Source organism: Cynocephalus volans, chromosome 8 (assembly GCF_027409185.1).
Source record: "Cynocephalus volans isolate mCynVol1 chromosome 8, mCynVol1.pri, whole genome shotgun sequence".
Taxonomy (NCBI): Eukaryota; Metazoa; Chordata; class Mammalia; order Dermoptera; family Cynocephalidae; genus Cynocephalus; species Cynocephalus volans.
Genome location: NC_084467.1, coordinates 135,544,682 through 135,565,302, shown reverse-complemented (window position 1 = coordinate 135,565,302; position 20,621 = coordinate 135,544,682). Strand labels below are relative to the sequence as shown.

At 39.6% G+C, this 20,621-nt stretch overlaps 1 protein-coding gene across 2 annotated transcripts in view; it reads right to left on the bottom strand.

Annotated features, from left to right (window-relative positions):
- Window positions 1-11,190: 11,190 nt before the first annotated feature.
- TDRD5 (tudor domain containing 5) overlaps window positions 11,191-20,621 on the bottom strand; it is a 107,900-nt gene continuing 98,469 nt past the window's right edge. For both annotated transcript variants that reach the window (XM_063106407.1, XM_063106408.1), the window contains one exon: window positions 11,191-11,438. In XM_063106407.1, coding sequence (XP_062962477.1) covers window positions 11,191-11,438 — 248 coding nt within the window. The remainder of the gene's footprint in view (window positions 11,439-20,621) is intronic.

Here is a 20,621-nt window from a genome sequence, read left to right as displayed (position 1 = left end):
AAAGACAACAGGAAATCCAATTTTGTTAATGCTTCATATCAAGGTTCCAAAGATATGAGTTATCTTGTCCAGTCAGTGTCACTGCATTAACAAACACTAAAAGCAGAGTTGCTATTGGCTCCACTGTTGGGAATGTTATTTCAGCATTCCCTAAATTGGCATACATTTGACCATTATTGTGAGAAAGAAAAAAAGCCACCATAATTCAAGTATGTGATATTGCCCACATTAAATCTTTACAATATTTAGTGGGAAAATGCCACCACGGGAGACAAAAGACTATGGAATTTAGATATCAGATAAATTAAGATGAGTTGCACAACGCAGAATACTAACCACTATACGATCACAGCAAGCTACCGGGCGTGGCTCACTTGGGAGAGTGCGGTGCTGATAACACCAAGGCCATGGGTTCGGATCCCATATAGGGATGGCCTGTTAGTTCACTGGGTGGGCAAGGTGCTGACAACACCAAGTCAAGGGTTAAGAACCCCTTACTGGTCATCTTTAAAAAAAAAAGAAAAGAAAGATGAGTTGCAGTCTATCACTACCTTGTTTCATTTATTTAAATTAAAAATAACAATAGTTCTCAATTTATTCTCACACCAGTGTGTCTGAGGGACAACACACTGTCACCGTGGCTCACTGTGTCAGACATGCTTGAGAGGAAGGGTGGGCTCTGTGAGGATGAAGGAAAGAGGGAATGGAGCAGGGAGAAGGGGCAGCAGTAGTTTGGAAAAGTTCTCCTTCATTCAGGCAGTATGCTCCTCTAAACCCTTCCCTTGAGAATCTCCACTCTAAATTAAGAGTTTAAAGTTTCAGTGAGAAAGGTCAGGATGTGTGTGTTTGTGGGTTTTTTCTTGTATGTAGTTGGGATTATCTTCCTGCACGGTTGTCAGACTTTGCTGCTAGTTAGAATCACATGGAACCAATTAAATAAGTGCCTGTGGGGGATGTGGTCCAAGGGAAGGATGTTTTTGCAGCTTCCCCCAGGTGATAAAAGTGCAAGGCCAGGCTTGCAAACTGCTGCTCTACCAACCGCCTTGGTAATGTTATTATTTTTTTTTTAAAAAGTTTATTTATGTATTAGTATTTCTTTTTTTTTGTTTTACATTCTAAGATGTTGCAGAGCAGTGGGAAGGAGGGGAGAGGAGGAGAAGGAGGGAAATGGGGGGGCGCGGCTGGCCCATGTCTGGCTCCTTCACTGGCTTGGTTGCAGAGAGCAGGTGGTGTATGGCTGAGGCCCATAGGCCCTGCCACTCTGACTTGGGATCCCGGGGGGGTTCTGGCAGCAGCAAGGTTGTTGCCGGGCTGGATGAGGTGTTAGGGGTGTGCGGCTGAGGCCCTTGGACCCCCCTCATCCTGGCTTAGGGGTCTGGGGGGCTTCTGGCTCTTCTAGGTTTTATAGGTGTTCTTTGGTGGTGTTAGACCTTTACCAGTTAATATCAGAACTTTGTCACTGATCTGTGGGTTTTTTGTTTTTTCTTTCAGTTCTATGTTGGATTATTTGCTTTTCTCACCACTTAAACTCTGCACTGAAACTAATTTGTTGCCCTTTGCATACTTCTAAAATGGGGGAACTTCCTGTGGGAATGAGCATCGGAGCCCTGTGGTTGCGCTAAATTGCTGCTTTGCTGCTGATTCACTGGGGAAGGCTTTTTGTGCAGCTCAGGTTTTAACTGCTGAGTTTTAAAGAACTTCTGGGTCTTGTGAGGTCCCACACACCTGGGTTGTGTGGAAACTCTGGTCTGGGTCTGTGTCTTTTCAGCAAAATGCACCTCCTGCAGTTTTATATTTCTGACTAGTCTCCACTGAGTGGTCCTGTGCTGACTGGGGGATAGGTCAGCTGCCCTGCTGTGCCCCATTGTTCCCCCGGTGGCCTGGCTCCCCACTCCAAACACTTCCCATGGGGAAGGCCATGTACCGGTCCCCTGTGATGACTCATCAGACTGTGTGTGGCTCCTTTTTTCAGTTGTTGTGGCTCCTCATTCCTATATGGGTCCACAGGAATCCTGTTAGTGGTCTTGCTGGCCTGTGGGCCCTCTTCTCCCCTGCCACCTCCAATGAACATCACACAATGGACACAGTAGCGGGTTTTGCTAGCTCTTGCTCCATGTGCTCACCAGGGCCAGCCTTGAAGAGGTCAGGGCTCGAAATAGTCCTTTCTTTCTGTCATTGTGGCTTCTCCTGCCTTCATGAACTCCATAAGTTTCTCTTCTTCCCCTGAGCTCTAGCAGCCCCAGCTTGGCTGTCCTTGCTTTTTAATAGTTGTAACTTGGTCGATTGTGGGAGAGAGTGACACTGGGGACCAGCTCTTCCACCATCTTCTCTGCCTGGTAATGTTATTTTAATGCATTTTATTCTTCAGTGTGAATCCATAATTCAACCTTTATCATCTAACAGAAATTTAGAGCTGATGGTACTTTTTCTGCTCATTTCTTTAGTTGCATTAGTCTTTTAAAAACCATATTTTCTGGCGTTTGCTGCTGCACCCAGGAGGAGAATGGCAGCACCAAGCGTGCCCTGGACTTGGCAGAGGATAAAGAAACATCATTTGTGCTCTTCTTATATCCTGTGTCACTGCTCTCATACCTCAGCAAGGATCCCTCTGTGTCAGGGATCTTCTTGTCGCTCAAAAAGTTGGAATCCTGAATAAGAGGAAGGAGTGCTAAGGGTTTGCTGGATGTGCAAGGGTAGCCAGACTGCTGCTGAGCAAATGTGGTGTGCAGACTCAGGGTGGATGACCCAAAGAAGAGATAGGATCATGACATTTCTTTTTCAGTGAAATGAAGTGGACGTGTACTTTCTGGCCTTCTTAATGCTTGGGGTTTTACTGATTATCCAGGGAGGTGTTAAAAGCTCTTCTCTGCAGAAGAGACAAGCTCCAGGGGAAAAAAAAAAAAAAAAAAAAGAAGGCACAGTGAAGAAGGCGGTGGTGGCTTTTTCTAGGAGCAAATCCCTCAGGAAGGAGACAACTTGTGAAAGCAGCATGCTGTCCAGGGCAAGCAACCACAATTACAGCGCAGTACAGCTGGAAAAGACTTCCACTGGCTCGCCGTCACTGTTGTACAAACTCCTCATCACATACCTCGGATCCGCAATAAAGACAACACAACGAGAACTCCTCGCCTTCAAATTACAAAATAAAAAAGGGGGAGCTGGCGTGGTCCACGCCATGGCAGGATCCTAAAGGAGTCAGCTTGGGCTGCCCTCTCCAAGTTGGCAAGGCCGCTGGATGGAGAGCTGCTGGCCAGGCTGCAGCTACGAGCACTTGATACAACCCATCAGGGTTCCTGCCTCGGCTTTGTGGCTTTTGCCTTCTCTTTCGATATTTTGGTTAGCGTGGCAGTTCTCTGAATTCCCAAAAGATTATAAAAATAACACAAATAATTATACGGTCATTGAACTAAACATTCCCACAGAGGATCCGAGTAAATTGGACAATTCAAAATTATCCCCTTATGATAAATTGACCACAGCAACGTATGTTCCAAAAGCACCGCTCATGACTAAATATGAGCCGCAGCCTAATGTAAGTTGGCAAACATCATTTACTGGAGGTTATATTCATGGCAAGAGAACGGTTGGCATTAATGAGAAATTATATGATTGGGACAAATTAAGTATATGGGAATGAAACTGTAGAATCCCCTTTACTTGGTGGTATCCAGTTTTAAATAAATCATTAAGAATTAGATATTGGGATAAAAGTAGATGCTGTAAAATTATTAAACCAGCAAAATTAGACCTAAGAGGCAAATGTAACTGGTTTTGTGAGGGATGGTGCTGTGCACAAGGACACTTTAACATTTAGATCAAGATTACAGGGCCACAACGAATGCATAACCTCAAGATGTGCATGATAATGCTGCTCAAATATCCCCTGTTCTTTTTCCATATCAACAGTAGGTTCATTCCATTAGAACATAAGATCATTACACCCCCATTAGAATTTAAATGTTAGCATTGTTCCTTTTAGCAAATTTGTACTTAACATTTAGCAATAGACATAGGTCATATGATAGTACTGTCTATCACTTTGTAACTGCAATAGTCCCACCCCGTTAATAGGGTAGATATTAACCACAGCTTGCCAACTGGAAGAGGTCACAGGTTAACTTCAGGACAATGAGAAGATGGTCCCAATCTGATAGATAACCTGATACCAAAAGGAGGAAGCACGAGCTAATCACCTGAGACATGCTAACGAAGGAAAAAAAAACTGGCTTCCCCTGTCCTTTTTAAATTATTAATTCAAGCTTGCTGATGGAATAAAAATGATGCCCAAAAACCCCCTGCAGAGAAAAATCTAAATAAAAGGCATTGTCTCAGGGAAAAAAAAACCAAAAAACAAAAAACCATATTTTCTCACACTACACTGAATTTTAAACAGAACAAAAACCTCACAACTTTAATCTGAGTCAATATATACTTTAAAAGTATTAATGGAAGAAAATCCACCAAAAAATAAGTTTCTTGGTAAGAAGAGCAGAATCTTTGGTTTCTTTCATTTTACCCACTTGGCACAGCATGCAGCTAGGCACATGTTCTCACTCTTCCTCTCTCTGTCACGCACACAAAACTTGACTTAACCATAAACCTCAAGGCCACCAGAAGGTCCACGAAAAGCAGCTAAACACCAGGCTAATATATTAGCCCTAAAGGGCACCTTTAAATAATTTCTTTTGGGTTGTTTACCTGCTAAACTGGAGTCTGTGGTGCTAGATTTTTCTGGAAAATAAACTGGGAAGTCAGAGGTGACCCCCTTCCCCCCAATAAAGAACAATAAACAAACTAAAAGGAGCCAATTTGGTAAATCAAACTTTTCTGAGAGGAACTAAGGCTGTTGCCGAGAAGCAGCAAATATCAAACTGCCTTCCCCCCCAACTTTCCTTCACAAACCAAGCCAGAAAAATAATCAAATATGGTTTGTGCAGAACAATAACCTAGACAAAATATTTCCTGCCTTTCTACTCATTTATCTGGAAGACATGCTTTTTATTTAATTCTAAATGCAAAGTTTAAGTGGGATGTTTGTTCATGTTTGATTGGACTCTTCCCAGTGAGTCTTGTTTTATATTCGAAGTGTTGTAGAAAAAAGATCACGATTTTAATTGACCTTATTTATACCCTGTCCTCTGTCCTGTCTACTCATTCTTTCACTTAGTAAAATTTACTGAGCCTCTACCACGTGCCAGAAAAAACGTGAAGGTGCCTTGGCCTAGGGTCGTAGCAATAGGCCTGTAGAGAAATAGGTGGATTAATGATATACACAGGAGGAAGAGTTTGACAGGCCTTTATAATGGATTGAATATAGGTCTGAAGGGTGGCGAGCAGTCCACGAGGAGTCTACTCCAGGCTTACATCTGGGGGAACTGGCAGATAGTAGTGAGAAATGTGGGGGACTGGCACAGGAGAGCAATTTTTCTGAATTTTTCCTGTTCAAAAAATCTAGGGTAGAAATTAGGGTACAATTTTGTATGAATGTGCACCTTCTGGGGAGACAGTCCTCAATGTTTAACACTTACTTAAAATAAAAGTTACCAGTCCATAAAGGTTAGGGATCACTGGTCCATAGCATATAGAAACTTGGAAATTCTTAAAGACACCACTCATGTCAAACAGATGGTTCTATCAAATTGTTCAAGCAAATGGTGTTTACTAAAGCTATGTTTTGTGAGTATCTATGCTTATGACCTGGTACAAGGACAAGTAGAGTTGATAATTACTTTCAGCTTAGCTGAGATACTTGACAAAAACACCATAGGACTTCCTCTTTAGCTTGGCTATCAAAAGCTAGATTTCATATCACAAATTGATTTCTACCATATTTTGAATGACTCTGTAAATCTGAAAAGACACAAAGCAAAGCCAGTACAGGGTGCAGATTTACTGATAATTAATTACATAATATTTGCTACAATTGATTTGGTGTTTATTGTAAGTTTGCCATTTTTCTCTTATGTTTTTAAGGCAACCTTGCTGAGCCTCATGAATTGGGTAAGACGAACATTGGACAATTCTAAGAAGAAACTAGATAAAGACCTCCAAAATTTTTGGTAGAGTTATATTTCTGAAATCTAAAAAGTTTAGCAAGGATATATTGGCATCAATTGACTAAAAGATTGCAAAACACATTTTGTCTACCTAATCATAAACTGATGTTCCACTACCTAAAATATGAGATGTGAAAAAGGATGTTATTGCTTAATTATAGCCAAATGTTCCACCTTACACTCAATTTAACTGTCCTACTCCAGGACAGTAAAGCAATGTTACTACTACTTTTAAAATTCAGAAAATATAAGCTTTTGGCTCTGGCCCATATCATGTATGTTTGTTTCAGTTTCATCCTGCTATGCAAAGGGGAGGACAGTTATCCATTGGGAAGAAGATGTCATGAAGAAGAAATACGGAAAATCCTGTGGGGCTATTCTTTACCTAATAGTCAGTATCCTGAAATAGTACACACAGAGTCTTATTCAGCTGAAAGGTGTTTTCATATATATAGTATCAGAAGAGATTTCCCATCAGAGCAAAAACACTGCAGTAACAAATGCTTTGGTCAGGGAGCCTTTCTTCTAGCAAGAAATGAGAATTTGAGAACCAGCTGGAAATAATCTGCTCTAGGCAGAAGAGCTGGAATGCATCAAAGGCTCTGAATGTGGAGCCAAGAAATCAAGGAGGTGGCTGAAAGAAAGCTTAATTACAGCTGCAAGATGGGGTTAAGTTTGGTATCTGGTGGGTGGAACAGTCTCAAAAGAGAATTTAAGAATGGCGATGATAATTGTTAGAAGGGTTTGACTGGTTGCTGTAAACAAGAGAAAGAAAACAAGTCTTTGAAATCCAGCTTTCAGGTACTTAAGAAGTGGCTCCAACATGAATGAATTTCTAATATCATGGAATAAAATTATCTATAACATAGCAAAGGTTTTACAAAAGCCAAAGTGCTTTAAAAATAAAGAGGTCATGCCAAAAATGAAGACAAATATTTTAGTCAAGAAGAGTGTCAGATCTGTTTTCCAACTACACAAGTCTTGCATTTTAGTCTACTAAGTTCTTTGGGTCACATATTTAGTGAAATTTTCATTCTTATAGACTCAACACAGCAAAAACTAATTACAAAGAAACAGTTTGACAAAACAAATCCCAACTTTATAAATATTTAAATCATACAAAATACTGTTACAAACACCAAAGATTAAGCTAATCACCATTCCTTGATCCCAATAAATTCCCACTAGTTCTGTAACAAAGTTTACAGAGCAGTGATAAACATAAATTTGGTTTCCTCATAATTATTTATCTAAATTATACCAAGAAGTAATAAGGTGAACATTGTTACTAAAAATCATTTTCCACAAATTAAAAATTTTAATTTTAACAGAAACATAAAGTTTACATCATATAGAAAGCTAAAAGCATTTCCTGAAAACTATGCTTATAACCAAGAAAATTTAACTATGAATCAATACTGTTTTGAGGTGTGGTCCCTCAATTTCACATGGAAAAGGGGCACACAAGTCCATTATGATACTAAATATTAGAAAAGTCCTTGACTGAGCAGTTAAAACATTTTCTGTCTACATGGTTAAAATAGCATTTTTTAAAGAATTCTGGTTCCAGTAAGCCAATGATACCAAAAATTTGCTAGGTTGACTGCTGAGTAAATGAGATAAAGGACACCTGCTAGGAATGGGGCTAAATTCAAGTTACATAGACAGATTTAGTTCATATAGCTATGCACCTTGGTTGGCATCTTGGAAAAGGTGCATGGGCTACAGGAAATGAAATATTTTCAATGTCATGGTGATGGTGTGAATAGGGCATATAATGAGTGCTGTCCATGGCACAGTATATATGAGATTAATTCTGAAAAGTTATCAAAAATTTGCTAGAAAAGCCTTGCTATATAGTATAAATGTTAATAGGAAGCTTCAGAAGTATTTGTAAGATGCTGAATTGAACCATGGCCTACCGTTACTTAAGATATCCACATTCAAAAATATGAGATCTTAGTAAATCAGTCACTCTCCTCCACCAACATAAAGGGTTTGTTTAGTTATGAGAACCACCATTCTTTTGGACTCACCTACCAAATCTGTCTTCTGGCATGAAATTATTCAAAGTACACAAGATGGAATTGCAGTATTTTCCTGTGAAAAAGGTACTGAGATAGTAGTCAGCAGATATGGAAATCCAAGTTGTGTGACCATAAGCAAGTCAGTTTTTCTAGGCTTCAAATTTTCTCATCTCTCTAAGGTCCCTTCTAGATCAAAATTCTATAATTCTGTCTTTAGGTTGGACATAGGCTGAATGTTTCTGTGTATGAACAGGATCAGCAATAAGAAAGAAATGTACAAAAGATATGTAGATGCTTTGTGGCTTAGGGTTAAATTAATTGCATTTTACTGCAAAAAGATGGGTTGTCATCTACACTTTGAACAGGTGCTGTTCAAAGTCTGTTCAATAGTTATAACTACTAATTATAACTAGAATAACTAGAAGCCTCTAGTTATTCCCATGCCTTGAAATGGACATCTGGCATCTGAAATGTGTGAAGGTTAGAGGGAAAAGAATGCTGCTGAAATGACCGCTTTTGATATCCCAGGGGGTACTTTTGGATGGGAGAGGGGTAGTACTGGCTATAAGCCACTGAGTTGAAAATGGGCGGCTATTAGTAAAGCCACTCCTGTCCCTAATGAGTTTAGCACCAGGATTTTCCTGTATGTTCTCACCCCCGTTCATTCTCACACATCTCAGGCTCCCACTTCCCATTTCTTGGGGACCTCCATTACTACTAATAGCTTAACACCAAAAATGTTGGGGAGTGCTGTTCAAAGTATAGATGACAACCCATCTTTTTGCAGTAAAATGTAATTAATTTAACCCTAAGCCACAGAGCATCTACATATATTTTTTACATTTCTTATTGCTGATCGTGTTCATATACAGAAACCTATTAACTCATTTTCAAATGACCTATTAAGGTTGTCTGATACTTTGGGCTAACATTTTAGTTAACCACCAAACAAAGCCCACCTTTTTGGAAGAAGGTAGGTTTACACAGATTGGCAGATTGGCTGTCCTAGTCAAAGCCAAGTAGTCAAAATATACAAGCCTCTCAACGGTTCATTTGTCACTAATTTAAATAAGATGTTAACTATTAATTACTAAACAGGTTTCTTTCAAAGTGTGTTGACACTCGTCAATTTGAGATAGCTCTGTCTAAATGATTATCTGGCCATTTGCAAATGAATGGGATTCTGAAAAAAGTTTATTATCACAGTTATTTCATAATTCCATCTAATTTGCAAGGTATAAAACTAGTCCCTGTCAGGTTAGAAAACCAACTGTCAAACTTACCGAAAGGCTACCCAGCTTTGGCAGAGTTCCTCCTGGTAGTTGGGCGCTATTGTAGAGAGGGTTATAGTTCAGCCAATTAGATGTGTACTACTTCCATCAGGCCTACCACTTATGACATATTGCCTCTACCAGATTCACCTTGCCCCAAACCCAGTAATTTTGCTCATCTGGAGAAATGAAGTATATTAAACTTTGTTTCTTCTTTAAAGCAAGAATTCTAAGAGGCATCATTTCAAAATGAATTTTCTAATTAAGAAACAAATTATGGATAATTATCTAAACTTACATGAAAAACAGAGATTCATCAGTTCATATCAGTTGAGTGTCATGCACAATATTTAACTGTCATATGATATTTAACTGCTCATTGTCCTCTACATAACTCTCCATCTGTCTTCTCCAGTAAAGATGTCTGATGTAAAAATCACAAAAGCCCAAATGGGAACCTGTTCTATCTGTTGGATCAACTATCAGTGATGTTTCCAGATTACTATTTATTTTTAATTGTCAATTAGTATATCATCATTCTTATAGGTATACTGGAATTGAAGGTGAATCTGGATTTTTAATTATTATTTTTTTTTTACATTAAACATGTTTTCTCTAAGGTTTTTAAACTAAAAACTATCAGTATTTAAAGACATTGCATTTAACTTTGCTTCATGATTACTTAATTCAAAGAAGCTTCAGCCAGTAATACTTTAAATGTACTTCTATATACTCCCACCCTCCTCCTTTCCTTAGTTGATATTTTGCTGATTAAGTAGTTGAGAAGCAAAGAAGAGAAATTCCTTATTGTAGAGAGAGAAAGAGAGCGGAGTTAGGGGACCAGCTCTGCTATTTAATGCCAAACAGGAGGCCTTAGAAGAGCAGCTAGAAATGTGAGAACCTAGTTACATGCAGCATGTCGGCAACTTACACCTCTTTCCCTGACTTTACTTCTAAGAGAAGAGAAGTAAAGTTATGGGGGGTTAATTCCATGGGTAAAATAATGATATCGCTTAAAAATTTGGGGGATAAGTCTGGTACTTTAGCACAAGGAAATTAGTATCACTCACATTCTAAAATCTCTTTCAGTCTTTCCTTTCTCTTGATGATTTATATTACGAGCTCAACAGAATGTCATAATATTTCACACAGATTGATTTCAGAGAATATCATGTGATGTAAATGCTGAAACAATACAACCATTGAACTACTGCTACATCAAGGCTCCTGGGAACTGTGATAACTACAGTGATGGCTCACTATGTTTCAGAAATTGCCTACACTGAAGATAATTCAACTTTTTAAAATGTAAAAGTGTTTATATAACCAAAGCTTTAAAGTATGAATTTTCTTACTGATTTTAGTATTTCAAATAAATAATGATGCTCTATGATATAAAGAATATCAATTAGATAGAAAGCAGGAACCTTAAAATCCAGACATCCTTTTTCTGGAGATAGGGATGTGGGAATATTTTTGTCTTGCTAAATATGGATCACAAAACATTAGTTTTTCAATTTTCATTTATCAGTCATGCTTTGTACAAGAGAAACATTTACAGAAACACAAAAAACACAAACTTTAAACTACATTTAAAACAAAGGTGAACAAAACCATACAGAATAAAATAAAATCAATAAAAATGAAAATTAACATTAAATATCAATACTTACACAAACTTTACTGTTAGTGTAATAAAGCTAATATACAGTCACACAGAAAGACAGAAGCATCAACTAACAAAATACTATTTTGCTTCAGTAGCTTCTTTTTTGGGCCTGGGAGATCACCAAGCCCTAGGCAGCTGGTTTATGTTTTACTCCCTCCCACCCTCCCTCACGCTTCCATCCTTCTCACACTGGTATACCAGTGTAGGAGGCTCCTGGATGTAGCTAACCGTGCGGCAGCTCCTAAGGCAGCAGTGGCTGTACTTCGAGGAATGTACAACTTCTGAGAAATCTGGTGCTTGGAGGAGAAAAACAAAGAGAGTTGGTCCATGGCTTCTTGACTCTTGTCTTTAAACACTATAATGGCACGGCTACTAGAAAAGTCTTCCCTCTTTAGGCTCCCTGGAGAGCTTTTGACTGAAAAAGAAAGAAAATAGAAGTCTTTTCAAGGGGTTCTCATACTCACTGATTTGTCTCTCCCATTCTTGTTCTTTACTATTGTTCTAATGTGTTACAATCATTTCCTGCAAGGTGCTAACCATAACCAATGGCAAATCAGAGAGAATGAAATGCAGAAACCTGTCAACAAATGGAAATTTCAGAAATGGGGATGGGGAATCATGCACTGAGATAAAATAAATTCTTGTCAGGATAAAAGCAAGAGAGGGGAAAATACACTTATAAACAAGGAAATGAAGACTGCTTTCTAGGAACATCATAAAATAAATTGGATATAATTCAAATCTCAGAGAAGAACCCATGCTCCCCTATTTTCCTTCCAGCACTGAGCAAGTGTTCTCTATTGCCAAAGCGGTTCCGATTTCAAGTCTGTGCCAGTGTAAAAACAAAACTGTCCAAGACTGTGGTTGCTAAGAAGTTCCCAAAACCAGTTAACTATAAAATAAATGCATTAGGAATCAGTTTTAACTAAGAAGAAATAACTCTTTAAATGAAATGAAATTGCTAAAACTCCAGTGCCCAAGGGCTCCTTAATAGTCAAGGAAGGGGGTTGGTAGGCATCCTTAGTTGTGTACTCTAGACCAGTGCTACTCAGAGGAGCTGATCTATGAACTGTTTATTACCTGCCTACAATGACAGGAGCTTTTGCTGGCATCTAAGCAAAGAAAGTCTTGCTTAAAAAAAATCAGGTGACCAGTTAGATTGGCCATTACTAAAAAGACCAAGAATAACAAATGCTGGTGATGATGCAGGGAAAGGGAAACTCTTCTATACTGTTACTAGTACTGTAAATTGGTAGAGCCATTGTGGAAAACAGTACATAAGTTTCTAAAACAATTACAGATAGAACTTCCATATGATCCAGCAATCCCACTGCTGGGTATATATCCAAAGCAATGGAAATCATCATATCTAAGGGATACCCTGAACTCCCATGTTCACTGCAGCTCTATTTACAATAGACAACTGGATAAGGAGAATGTGGTATATATACACCATGCAATTAAAAAGAATGAAATTCTGCCATTTGCAGCAACATGGATGAGCCTGAAGATTATATTAAGTGAAATAAGGCAGATACGGAAAGAGAAATACCGCATGTCCTCAGTCATAAGTGGGTGCTAAGAAAGAAGGAAAGAAAGATAGACAGACAGAAAGAAAGAAAGAAAAGACCACAATAATATGTTGAACTTTCAGAAAGAGAGAACGAACCTAAGGATACTAGAGATGAGAAGGGAGAAGGGGGGGAGGGGGAGCAAGAGGGTTTGGGGAATGATTGGTTGGGTAAGGGGTATGTATAAAGAATAATTACAATTTGTAATAATGAATATACTAATAAAAAAGGAAAAAAATCAGGTGAGCTAAACAATGTGCTCAGCAATATAACTGAACATTCTAGCACAAGCTCCTTATTGTGTTGTCCATCATTGCAAATACTTCACAGACTGGCACCAGTATACTGACTACATTTTTAACAGGACTGCTCTAGATCTTAAAAACACAGATTTCAAAAAACTCAGAGAAGAAACAGGTGTGCTCTACTACTGTATTCTTCACTGCATCTTTAGTGTCCAGCACAGTAGCATGTCTTATATATTCCATATATTTGTGATAAGTTACATTCAAGGAGGATTTGACAGGGTGTTCTACAAAGTGAAATTCTGATCATAAAACTATTAATAATGCCCATTAGAGAGAAAAAGATGGTGATTTCCACTAAAAATATGTGATTTTATAGGAAGTCTTACATAAGCTTAGATTTTAGAAGGTATAACTATATGAAAGCAGGGACACATGACCGAAAATTTACAAGAGCAGCAAAATTTCTGCTTTCAGCCATGATGCTGTTCAACAGAGATACTTACTCTCCCGTCTTAAACTAGAGAACTGGACAAAAACATATGAAACAACAGCTTTAAACATTGAATAACAGGCATCGCAGGACAGTGACCCCTGAGATAAGGTAAACAAACTATCAGTGCCTTAGCTCACTGTCTGGAAAGAATTTTCCGGCTACAGTATAAGAAGGAGGAATCCAAACTGAGCCTGGAGGTCTTGCTGAGCTGAGAGGACAGAGTTCACAGTTCACGGAGGCTGGATGTCTGGAATTTGTGGGCATAAAGTACTAGAGGGGAGGCAGCCAGAGAGACAGAGGAAGCTGGGAATTTGCAGAGAAGTCTCCTTGAGTCTTAGACTGAGTAGTGATTTGGCCCACATGTGTGAGAAAAATACCAAGGCCAGGAAAAAACTACCTGAAAGGAGTAGGCAGAACAATCATTAGAGCTTATATTGGGGCAAAATAGCTTGTGTTCCCTCCAGCCATAGTGAAAAGACATCCTAACACATGCAACATCAAGTCCCATCAGTAACCTCAGAAGGGTGTCACCTAAATAGGCCAAATCAGACTTAGACTAGAATCTTTCTAGACCAGCCTAATGAAACCTAAAAGAAACACTGAAAGAATCAATCCAATTTTGGGAAATTTAATTTCATTCCACCCCCCTATAAAGACAGAAAGCAAAGAAGTAGGCAGGGAGGGAGGGAAAGAAATCCAGCCAACAACGTAAAATTCACAGAATCTGGCATTCAATAAAAAATTAACAGATACACAAAGAAGCAGAAAAATATGACCTGTAATCAGAAGAAAAATCAATCAATATAAACAGTCAGAAATGACACAGATGATAGCATTCAGAAGTGATATATATGGTAGAATTACAAGACAAGAGTGTTAAAACAGCTGTTAGTAGAGAAGAAAACATGACTACAATGTGGAGAACAAAGGAAGATATAAAGAAGACCCAAATCACACCTACAGAGATAAAAAATACAATATCTGAGATGAAAAATACACTGAATGGGACAGAGTCTTTTCTTAGACTGTTACACTTGGAGACATGGTAATAAAAACGATCCAAAATGAAACACAGACAACAAAGACGGAAAGTGTGTATCAGTAGGCTATGTGGAACAACCTTGAATGACCTACCACGTGTATAACTGAAGTTTATAAAAGAGGGGGGAGGGTGACAGAAAAAATTTAATCCACCTAATTTTGTAAATAAAGTTTTATTGGAACACAGCCATTCTCTATGGCTGTTTTGTGCTATAACAGTTGAATAATTGCAACATAGATCATATGGCCTGCAAAGCTGAAAGTAATTTTTTTGGCTCTTTACAAAAAAAAATTTGCTGAACCCTAATTTACACACTGGAATGAAGAGCACTAGAAATGGTAAATATGTGAGTAAAAAAAGATTTTTTTCTCATTTTTAATTTTTTTGAAAGATAATTGACTATGAAGCAAAAATAAGAAAAATGAAATCTCAGCAGTGTCCAAACCTAGTTTTCCATTAGTTGCAACCAAAAACGTGAAATGACTTTGTATTGCTGTATACTGCAACATTAATCATAATGAGCCTTCCTGAGGTCACTATTGAGGTTTATATAATGCCTGAAGATGCATCATTGAGTGCCTGGTTTTTCTTTCAGTGTAAAGACCTTTTTCTTTTACTAGAAGGGGGAAAATGTCTTCATCTCTCTCCCGACTCATCCCTCCTTGAAACAGCAGGCCTGGCTGTGTTGCCTTGCTCCTCCATGCCATTCCAAGGCCCTGGGACCCTGAGGGCTGCAAGAGAGAGCTGCAAGGGGGCAGCCCTGAGCAGCAGCTGTGCCTTATACCCTAGGGTGTGCCCTACGCTTGGGGCTGTGGCTGGGCTCTGTCTTGCTAGAGACAACCTGGCCCCAAAGGTTTTTCTTTCTTCCTTTTTGATTCTCCATCTTGACGAAGGCATCATATAGAATCATTTTAATCACTTTCAGATGTTAGAGCAGCATATTTTACTGGCATTTATATCCATCGCTTTCCTCAGCAAGGCATGTTACTACTTTTATCATCTAAGGAAAAAAGACAAGGCAATTTCGGTCAAGCATTATTTTCCCATTACTAGTATTTGCAGAGTAGGCAGAGAACTTTTTAAGTTTAGACCTTGGTTTGGTAGTTTTTGTTTTTAAGGGGAAAAAAAATAACCCCTATTTTTCCTGTCTTTGTATTTAACTAATATATTATTTCTTTAAGGTTACTCACCTCCCCTATCCCCTCAGAATACTTTGCATTCTCAAGCGAAAATGAAAACAATCTGAGAGACAGGAAAAGTGCAATATTAGCAAGAGGGATAACAGGGCTTATTGGGAACAGTGGAGGGAGGCCCAGTGGCCAGTCTGCACAGAGTGGTAGGTGGAGCCACTGGAAGGAATAGTTACTGTGGATCAGATGGGTGGGTTAGCGGCGTTTCAGCTTTTAGCCCTCTTCCCTCTCTCCATTCCCTGGCAAGATGGTAGGGGTCCCTGCCAGGCGACATCCCTTTTTAGTGGTTGTTATCTACCCAGAAAAAGGAATTCAGGGAAGTGGCACAGGGCTCTTGGCCTCCTGCGGCCCCAGTCCCTGGAGCAGAGTGAAGACATCCAGGAAATGTTCCTTGTTTTCATTTCTGTTGTTTTCCAGCCAGCTGCTCAGAGACACCTGTTCTAAAAATGACTCCCAGCAGCCCTCTCTCACCCCAACCTCCTGATATTTGGGCCATGATCCTTCTGACGTTATGTTTGAACCTTTCTAAAACTGTGTAGCCTCAGTTCAGTTTGTGGGCAGGACCCTGTATGTCACCAAATCCTTTTGGGGAGTGTGGGTGTCTTAAGCCTTACACACCCCAGTGATATACCAATTCCCATAGCCTGCATCAGGGCCTGGGGCTAAGCCTGGGCCACCTATTCATCTCAATAACTTCTGCCTGAAGAGTGAACCCTGCCTCTGCTCCACATCCAGACAGGCTTCAGAATTCTTCTCGGAGAAGAGTCTGAGTCTACTCAGGTCTCTGCAGATAGAACTTCCCACAACAGGTATGGAGCCAGCCTCCTCCTTCCTTGGCGATGGTAGAGAGAGCAGCAGGATGAGAAGTCCCTGGGTCCAAGCCCTTGGTGCTCTGCCCCTCAGAGAGACAGGGGCGTCCTTGCTGGCTGGTCCCCTCCACCTCCAGTACTATACACTTGCTGCTCCAACACCCTATTTAGTGAATTCTGTACTGATATGGATCTCTGTGCCCACAGTGAGGCCACGCCCTGTGTGGGTCTGCCCCTTGGAGTACATACGTCTATATATCCCATCTTTGAGAATCTCGATGTAGAGCTCTCTGGAAAGAGAACTGTCCACGTCGCTAAGGAGTTAAGATTCCCTCACTTTTTTGAGGGCCATGTGTTAAGAAAGCGCGCGCGCGTGTGTGTGTGTGTGTTGGTAATTTCCCACTTGAACTAAATAACACAGGGTTAGAAAAGTACTGGGCAGGCTCTCCACTGAACAAGTCCTTGGCACTGGGCAGGTCCCAAGGCACTCGCAGCTTCTGGCAGCAGGTGTGTGTTATTCACGCAATTTGACTGCACAGTGCAATGTGTCTTTTTTTGTAATTATTTTATTAGTATTTAGTTGGAAACTTCACATTGGCATTAACAGATCTAGCAGGAGCAGCCTAGGCCATTGTTCTGGGCTCCAAAATGAAGATGTGGAAAAAAGGTGCCGCTGGGTGTGGAAGCGCCGACGGTTCAATCAGGCCACCCACCTGCAGGCATATTGTGTGGCAAGGCTCACCCCTTCTCATCCATGCCATCAGTATGAGAATCTGTGTAACCAAAGAGCTGCTGGCCCCTGGGTGTTCGTTTCTGAGGGTGGGCCAGGCTGGTTAGGTGAGGACTGCTCATGGTACGCTCAGCTAGACTCCCAGGTGCATGTACATAAGCTCCTCTAGTCTCACCTACAGGGCCTGACTGAACACTTAGTAGGAATGGTGTGGAGAGCACCCCTGGACCTTACTGAGCATTTTGCCTACATCATTTTTGTTTGGGGCAGTCTCATGTCTCCGTGGTTTCCGCTCTATGATCAGAGCCAGTGAGAGGACAGGGTCAGTGACCTACAGCTTTGGGCAAGAACAGCCCAGGTGATTTTAACATCCCTCCTGCTTTGTCCTGCACACCCAGGTCTCCAGGCCATGAGGTGGGCACAATGGTGCTTATAGACTGGGTGGTGGGCTCTTCCTTGTAAGACCTTGATCCCAACCTACCCATAAGGTTGGGATTAGCATGAAATCCCCCGACCCCAATCCTATCCTTTTAAATCTCAAATTTGCACTTGACCTTGACACTCTCTCCCATCCCAGTCCTAAAATTGAGTGATCTTAAGAGATTGAGGTCCCCTGTACTGAAGGTCCCTGCTTTACTCCCAGTTCCATACTGGCCAAGGGCTGAACCTCAAGAAATGTGTGTGAGAGAGAGAACGAATTGTGTTAGACCATAAGGATGGATCGAGTACGTTGGAGGCAAGTGAGATGCATGTGTGCATGTTTGGGGTGGGTGGGGCTACTTTCCCTTCACTGGTAAAGGAGGCTTCCATAAGAGGATTTCTTCTAGGCAGAAAAGGTGTGAGAAGGCTGAAAGAGGGTTTGGAGTTTTGTCTTTGTTGATGAGGAGGAAGGAAGAAGTCAATTCTGAGTGTTTCCAAAAGAGAGCAGGTAGGAAGGAAATTTAGTGATTCAACACTCAAGGGTCCAGCCAGAGTAGGTTGAAAAATCCTCCAAATTTGGCCATTAAAGCTGGCCAGAGAAAACTTCTACTCACTGAGTCATAAGCTGGTCTCAATGAATGGTTCTGGAAAGGGGAAGTTGCCAGAAACAAACCAATCTGAGTTTGGAGACCCTGTTTCTAGACTACATACATCTATCTCCCAGGTTCCCAGTTGATTTTGCCCACTTCCCTTTGTTCGATCCAGAGCCAGCCTCTAAAGCTGCATGGATCAATTAGAGACCAGTGACCATGACGGATCATGCAATAGGAACCCACCATCCCCAGACCCTACCTGGCATATCTGGGAGGAAGACAGCCTTGCTTCCTCTCCCACTGGTATGCTATTCTTAAGTATCTCTGATGATGCCTGGGTGCCTCAGCTTGAGTCTGCCTCCCTCCCTAGGCTGAATGAGAGCCAGGGAAATGCACACTCACCCACGGTTATGCCCTTCTGCTTTTTATTGCTCATAAGAGTTTATTTCAGAGAAAGAAGGGTAAGCAGCCACCATTCTTGAATTTAAACTTGTTTTCTGCAACAGGTTTTCTTTAAATCTAGGACACAGGATGGGAAATGGGATTCCCTGCCAGTTACTGAGAGATCTGCAGCAAAGTGATTTCTGAGTAGGGTAGACATTGAGTGGCAGGTCCCCAACACATGGGTATGTGGACTGCATGGTTGGATGTGGACTGGTGGACGTCTCTGGGGCTCCAGGACTTTGGGGGATTCCTCATGATGTCCACTCAAGCCCTCCAAGGTTAGTGGGCTCTGTGGGGTCAGGAAGAGCCCTTCTTTTGGGTTTTTCCTTCTTCCCTTCTCAGCAGAGAAACTGGAGAAAAGGATATTAAATTCAGTATAGTCATTTTGGGTTCCTAAAATATTTCCAGGATCAATAGTGGTGCTAAACTATCTCCATGCTTCTAATATTTTTAATAGTGAGTGATTTTGAAGTTTCATCACAAAAATGCAGTGTCTCTAGGGAAGGGACCCAGCCCCTTGGCCTGTCACTTTCTGGGGATCTTTTACCATTTTGATGGGACTCTTTGGTATGCAGAAATTACTGTTTTGGCATGCTTCCAGACTGTAAGACTTGGGTTGTTTTATTTCATATTTTGTTTATGTTTACTGTGCATCTTGTTTTTACCTGAAACTAAATAAAGTGTTTGGCCTTTTTTTAAAAAAACCAAAGAATGGATTGTGGGGCTTACAACATATGAAAAAGGAAAATATATAACAATAGCTCAAAGGCTGTGATGGGGAAAATGAAAGTATACTATTGAAAGGTTTTAGGATAATACGTGAAGTGATATAGTATTGGAAGGTGATAATCTAAAGATATTTACTATAAACTCTAAGGCAACCATTAAAAAAGCAGAAATGAAACTAATAAGCCAATAAAGGAGATAAATATAAAATAATAAAAAAAATACTCAAAAAGGTGGGAAAAGAGAAAAAAGGGAATAAAAACAAATGGGATACACAGAAAACAAACAGCAAAATAATATATTCACACCCAAGCATATCAACTATCACATTAAGTTATCCAAACACTCCAATTAAAAACAGATTATCAAAATTAGATAAAAAAGCAAGATTACACTACATGGTGTTTACAAGAAATCTATTTTAAATATAAATATACAGATAGGTTACAAGTGAAAAGATAGAAATGATATACTATGCAAATACAAATCAAAAGAAATGTGGAGTGACTATATTCATATCAGCAAAGTGGATTTCAAAGCTAAGAATATTAGCAATGATACAGAGTGTAATTTAATAATTATAAATGGATGATTCATCAAGAGGGCATAATAATCCTGATAATAGAGCTTCAAAGTTCTTGAAGCAAAACCTGATAGAATTGAAAGAAAAAGGCAAATCAACAACTATAATTCTCTAAAAAATTGATTGATTGACTAGATAGTAGTAAGGATATAAAAAACTCAAACACTATCCATCAACTTGACTTAATTGATATTTATAGAATACTTTACCCATCAGACTATACACATTATTCTAAAATGTACATGAAACATTTACAAAAACAGACCATAATCTGGGCTATAAAACAACTGTCAAAAGTTTATAAGGAAAGTTATTTTCTCTGATGGTGATAAAATTAAATTAGAAATCAATAATAGAAAGACATCTGGAAAAATCTCCAAATATTTGGAAATTAGACAACATACTTCTAGATAACTAATGGGTCAATAAGAAAACTCATAAGGGAAATTAGAAAGTATTTTTAAGAGAATGAAATGAGAACACAATATATCAAAATTCATGGGATGCAGCTAAAGCTTTAGAGGAAAAATGATATCATTAAACACATATTAGGAAAGAAAAAGGCTATAAAATGAATAGGTCTCAATTTGAAAAACTAGAAAAAGAAGAGAAAATTAATCCCAAAGTAAACAGCCAGAAGGAAATAAAAAATAAATACCGAAACCAGTTAAATAGAACACAGAAAAACAATAGGGAAAAATTAATGGAATCAAAGCTGGTTCTTTGAGAAGATCAAGAAAATAGATAAA